Genomic DNA, 6,000 nt, shown 5'->3' on the forward strand with positions numbered 1-6,000 from the left:
GAATTCAAGGCGGGCCTGCACGTTGGCCTGCACGACTCCTGCAGTTCGCAAATAGATTGGTCTTAAAAGCTTTGTATTTTAGCTCTTACTTGAGTGTCTTTTAGGGATTTTCCTTTGCGATATGAAATGAGGGGAGGTTCCTTAAAGATGTTTCTGAGATATGGTTGGTTCTGTATAAGGTGCCATTTCCCCATGAGTATGTTCTTGAGGTTGGGCAACTCAAGGTGGTATTGCGTTACAAAGGGTAGTATTTTTGTTTCCCTGTTCTAGTGCTTTCTTTCTGTCTGCGAAAATGACCTCTGAGAGATATTTTTCTACAGTTGTAGCTGGGTAATCTCTATTCTTGAGGCGTGTTGAAAAATTCCTCATGTTCTCTTCAAAAGAGATTTCAGAGGAATTTGTTGAAACCTTAAAGCTTCTCCTCCGATGAAGCCTTTTGTGACGCCTGGTAGGTGACACGAATAGAAAATCGTGTATTGGAATGTCTCTGTAGGCTTGAAGTGTGTTCGCACGTCAAGGATAGAAACCTTGTTGAATCTGACACCTTTGTACACTTTCGAGTCCAAGAATGTAGTCTCTGTTTCTGATATTTCAGCCGTTAATTTGACTGTAGGATGGAACTTGTTTGCCTTTAAAAGGAATTCATCTATTTCGTTTCTGCTTGTGTCCCATACTGTATGACGTCATCGATAAACCTTTTCCAAAAGATGGGCTTAATGCTGCTCTGTCTGAGTATTTCTTTTTCTATTTTGGCCATGACGATGTTAGCAAAGGCTTACGGCCATTTTCGTGCCCATGGATGTTCCATGGGTTTGAAGATAATCTTTCTCGTTAAATTGGAAAGAGTTTTCTAGTTAGTATCATACTAAGCCTTTCGCTTAAAAACCTTGTAGGGACTGGAGGGTTTCCTTGGTAAAATTCTTCGTATGCATGGCATACAGTGGTAATGCCTGGGATTTGCGGAGGATCAGGCGTAAGGGAGGGCCATTTAGCCGTCGTTTTATCAATGTGGCCTTCTGAGAGCAGTGTTTTAATAAGTTGTTTAGCTTTTTTGATTGTAGTTTCAGCCATTGGTTGTTTGTCTAGAGGTCGGTAGTTATTTAAATCATCAAGCAGAACCTGACCTTTGATTAGTTTGTCCTGTATGCTCATCAATACGGTGGGGTTAACTTTATCAGATTTCTTAAAAATAATGCTTTTGTTGCGCGATAACTCTTTGAGAGCTTGGCGCTCTCCCGTAGATATATTATCTTTTGGCTTGTCAATTCAATGGCTTGCGAGCTCTAATTTTACCTCCTCTAGGATGGTCCCAGTCCGACTTCACGTGGAAAGGATAACGTTCGTTTTCTTCCGCGTGAAAAATATATTGTAGTCGCATTCGTCTCGCAAATTGATCGAAATCCGCGAGAAGCTGGCGGGATAAACTTTAGACCACGCGACAGTAGAGTAATTTGCTCATCTGTCAGTTGTTCATTAAAATTTGACAGGTTCTTTATATACTCTTTGCGTGACTCGATGGCGTTTCAAAAGTGCTTTTTGTCTTTGATTTTTCTCCGCTCTTTTCTTTTGCGGTTTTTGGCCGCTTTGTTATGTGCGGTTTGCTTTCCCTTTTCCCCTTACTTCTAAGGAGTCTAATAAGAGACAAGAGTAAGATTCACTTTGTTTATTCGCACACTCATTTGTTCTAACAATACATCGACTTCGTTAATTTTGGTCTTCAATTCTTCGGCTTGCTCGTTTACATCGTCATCTTTCTTGACAGTTTTCTTTCTAGCCGGTGATTGCGTTTTCTGGTGAGACGTCTTCTTAGTAACAGTATTCCTGCGAGACTTATACTGTTCGAGTTTACGAAGCTTGTTTGTTAATCGTTCTGCGTGCTTGTGGTGATATTTCACCAGCGCTCCTACGAGAGCCTGTTCTGCTTTCTTTCTGATCCAGCCAACCATTGATCGAGCCTATCTCGTTCTTAAATCGCCGCTTCAGTTCTTCGTCAGCTGTTGACACGTTTTAGGCCACATTAGCTCGATATGTGTTAACTCCTTCTTGTGCTGATCGAATGATTCGTCTGACAAGCTCTTCGATTCCTTCCTCCGCGATGTCTAAGGCGGGAGCGGGGGGATGGGCAAGAATGGGCGGGATTCAGCCATGGAGCATGGCAGATTTTTCGGGTTCAGTCCCTCTCGGAAACAAAACTGATCAAAAATTGTCGTCTCCCTTCTTGATTTAAAAAACATGCATCTTGACTTGGAAAACGTGTCTCTTGATACATGACATGAAACACGTGAGAATTGAACTTAAATTCTACAATCTTGACACATTCAAAAAGCAAGCTGATGTTAATTTTATCGATCTTGATAGTGAATTGGTGGATTTGAATTATAAAGTTGCATCTTTGATATTTTGTCACTTTTGGCGTAGCATAACATTGACAACGTCTAAGTAGCTCTCCAGAAGAAGGGCCCTGCGTCTTTCAAGGTCGACATATTTGTTTGTGAAAGAGATATCGCCGTTGCCGTTCCAAGTGAAAATTGGTTCCCCTTTGGCAGACACGACGGGGCTCGACCTAGTCTTACTCATCCAGCCCCCTTAAAAAGTTTTATTTTATATCTTCAGCAAGATCCAGTTCCGCTACGCTGCTGTTTGTCCAACCGATTCTTGCACGACTTCGCTGTTCGCTAATTTACCCCAGCGTCAGGATAACCCAACCTGCCTTGTAAACATGTCGCGTATAAAAAAAAAAAAACGAAATGTACAAGAGCTATTAAAGCATAAACCCCTTGCATGTGAATAGGCCCTGTAAAAAAGTATTTAAATCACGTGGCATTTCGTGATGATGTAGACTTTCATCTTCCGTGTCTTCTTGCACGTGCTGTACACTCATATTTTGACCAATCACGCGATACATGTCACGCGAGATAAATCATGCGATGAATGACGCAGGTGTTACAACAGTTTGCAAGAGGCGGCGAATTCCCCAAAATCATGATTAAAACCATGGATATATCTTTTCAAAGAAACACCACAGTTTATAATTTTAGGCTTCTTCCTAGTGCTACTGTAGTTTGTTGTGTAAACAGATGGCATTTTCACGAAGTCATATTTCCATTTTAACTTCAGTTATCACTTTGCGACTGAAGGCTAGTAAATCGTATGTCGCTACTTTCGTTATGGGTCAAGCAAAATATGACACATGAGATTATCAATAAACTCGTTAGTCACGGTCGGGACGTCAAACCGAGCGCTTTTTATAAACTGGCCATTCACAAATGAACAAATTGTTGCAGGAAATTTGAATGCAAATAGTTATTTTGAATATGGCTTGTTTGCGTTGGCGTCGGCCAAATTGTCAAAATTTTAGGATGTTAATGTCAAATTTCACACGAATTGTTTCCGACAATATATAACCGTGTGGGGTCAACTAGAGTCTACAAAAAATTATCCACGTGTCAGTAATTTCTTTTAACATTTAAATTTATTTTCTTCACATTTTTCCTCGGCGATGAAGAGTCGAGGTATCAAACATATAACATGTGTTTCGTAACGACTTTATCAACTCTCAATCTGAGACGAGTCGAAGTTTTACACCTGACGCACTTAAACAAAAGAAGACATCCAAAAGTAACTTTTCTTGTCTTTCGGCATGATCTTGTTCAGCGAAAGTCAAGTATTAAAGAACTGAACAGAGTCGTGTTTTGACTTCAGAACCAATTCTGACAGTTGTTATTTTAAAATTTCCTCTTCTCGATACGTAGCACCTTTGTAAAGCTCCTCATCTGAAGCATATTTCACTCCGCAGAAGTTCTTTACACTCTTGTCTCTTCCTTAGCGCAATAAATTGAATAATTTTTAAAATTGTTGTTATCCCAATAAATGTTTCCTTCAACGCTGTAGCAAATGGCAAATTCAACTGTAACCTTTTCTAGCCAAATTGCGGGTAGAATTATTCGAAAGAAGAAAGTGTCAGTTGATCCATTGCTTGAAGTCGAAAGATAGTCAGCTCTTTCATTTCTCATCGTTTTCCATCCATCTGTGGAGTAACGTACCGTGACCTCCTTTCTGTATGCCACGTTTAATACTCGAACAAACCCGCGAATGATGGTTTTATCGCAGACCACACTTTCGAGGCAAACAAATTGTCTTTTTATTCTGTCGAGAAAATCTTGCCTATTCACTGGCTGTTCGAACAAACATGTTCGAAAATATCGTTGATTGTTCCACCTTTTTGGATACCTTGGCTGCTGGTATACAGATACTTGTTTAGTGTGTTTTATCCTTGGAGCTATTTCTATTACAGAAACTAAGGATAAACCCAAAAAATCTGCAAAGGTAACTCTTTTCGTATTCCCCATGATGAAAGCAGAAGGTTTCTTGCTGAGACCTCTAAAGAGGAATTCGTTTGAGCACGCGGTAGCTCATAACGAATTCTGCATCCGCAAAACAATCCACGAAGACTATTTACAACCAAACTCGACCACCGTACGTGCTACTATGCACAGCTGTTCACGTGATCGCACGTGCACAGATTCGATCCACTGATTTACATAAATACAAAAGAAGCCAAACTGGGCGCCTCGGTAGAAATATGGCATCTTTAATCTCAAGAATGAAAAAGGTATGCTTTACTTATTTTATTCAAATTAAAATTATTTTTATTGTTGTTATCGTTTGTTTTTTTTTCAATTTTCAACTATGGCAAATAGCTTGAGGTCAGGTCGTTAAACACGCAAAGGCTTTAGTCGTCTAAGGCAGCTGATATCTCCTCTATTGTTGCAGCGCCAAGAAGTCTGATATCCTAATATCCGGGAGAGAGGTTGTTGTCATGATGGGGGAGGGGAAAGTACGAGCGCGTCTGAAGTAATAATAGGGAGCCTTTAGCTTTAGGACGTTTATATGGGTTGGGTTGGGACCATTTTTGCACACTTTAAATTTTGAACCATAATTTGCTGATTTTCTTTTTCATTCAGGGAAAATCTTTAGGTCTTTCTCCTTCTTATATTGTAACTTTGCAAAATTCAGGATTCTTGTTCTTCTTTCATTCTAAAGAATCCAACATAAACAGAAAATGATAAAGACACAGAATCCAATCAACTCTAAAGAGGTGCGCGCACGGTCCATTAAAATATTGCAGGTTATGATATAGACAACTGACACGAGACTGATACTGATCGAGAGTTAGGAATAGGGTATGGCTAAATTCACACGCTCTAGTAGAAGGTCTTATCAACTGAATGGCCTCCTAGCTTTTGATCATCACAAATGGTATAAGACCAATTTTTGTCAATTATTAAGTAAATGTCTTGGTGGTATCGTGCTGAAGCCTAGCCCTTTCCCATTTCAAGTGCCCCCTCCTGTCTGGTTGGCACGCCCACATGTACTTTGCCCTTGTTTTCGCAAACAGCACTTATTATTAGCAAACCCCTTAAACGTTGCATTACGTATAAATAATCCGATACCTTATCTTGATTGCTTTTAACGCCTTAAATGGTCTCGAATGATACAAACAGTCCATCATAGCTTGGTAGGTAATTTCCATTTTTAGATTTAGTTCGCGAGATTTACGGCAAAAGAATCCGCAGAACATAAATTTCGTTAAACGATTTCATGAACAGCGATTTTCATTAATAAGAACAGTTTTAGAGTGACACAATGTTATATTGAAGACAATTGTCAAATTAGTTACTGATACCCACAACACGCCACCCATCACGATATATTTAGTTTACTATGTTCCCAAATACTGTAACTATTCATGGCACGTCTCTAGTACCTCTTTATATGATTTCCGGTGATGTAGGGGCTGCTTGAAAGGCCTTTCCTGATTCGTTCTTTTAAACAATAATAATTCATTGTTTACCATTGCTTTCCATTTTTTCCGGTTTGGGTAACAAACCAATTGGCTTTCGGCATCCGAGCACCTGCTACACGATCGACGGAAAATTTTAGAGCGGTTGACAGAGTATTGTATTGAAGTTAATTGTCAAATTTACTGATGCCAACAAC

At 39.7% G+C, this 6,000-nt stretch overlaps 1 protein-coding gene across 1 annotated transcript; it reads right to left on the bottom strand.

Annotated features, from left to right (window-relative positions):
* Positions 1-3,453: 3,453 nt before the first annotated feature.
* On the bottom strand, positions 3,454-4,475 carry LOC140927382 (protein phosphatase 1 regulatory subunit 3D-like). Its single transcript, XM_073377022.1, has one exon. It carries the CDS (start codon positions 4,347-4,349, stop codon positions 3,804-3,806), a length of 546 nt encoding a protein of 181 aa, XP_073233123.1. The 5' UTR covers positions 4,350-4,475; the 3' UTR covers positions 3,454-3,803.
* Between the last annotated feature and the right edge of the window lie 1,525 nt (positions 4,476-6,000).

This window comes from Porites lutea, chromosome 2 (assembly GCF_958299795.1).
Source record: "Porites lutea chromosome 2, jaPorLute2.1, whole genome shotgun sequence".
In the NCBI taxonomy this organism is placed as follows: Eukaryota; Metazoa; Cnidaria; class Anthozoa; order Scleractinia; family Poritidae; genus Porites; species Porites lutea.

Excerpts from the sequence above, each read along its gene's own strand:
- LOC140927382 (XM_073377022.1), bottom strand. The coding sequence starts at position 4,349 with ATGGGGAATACGAAAAGAGTTACCTTTGCAGATTTTTTGGGTTTATCC.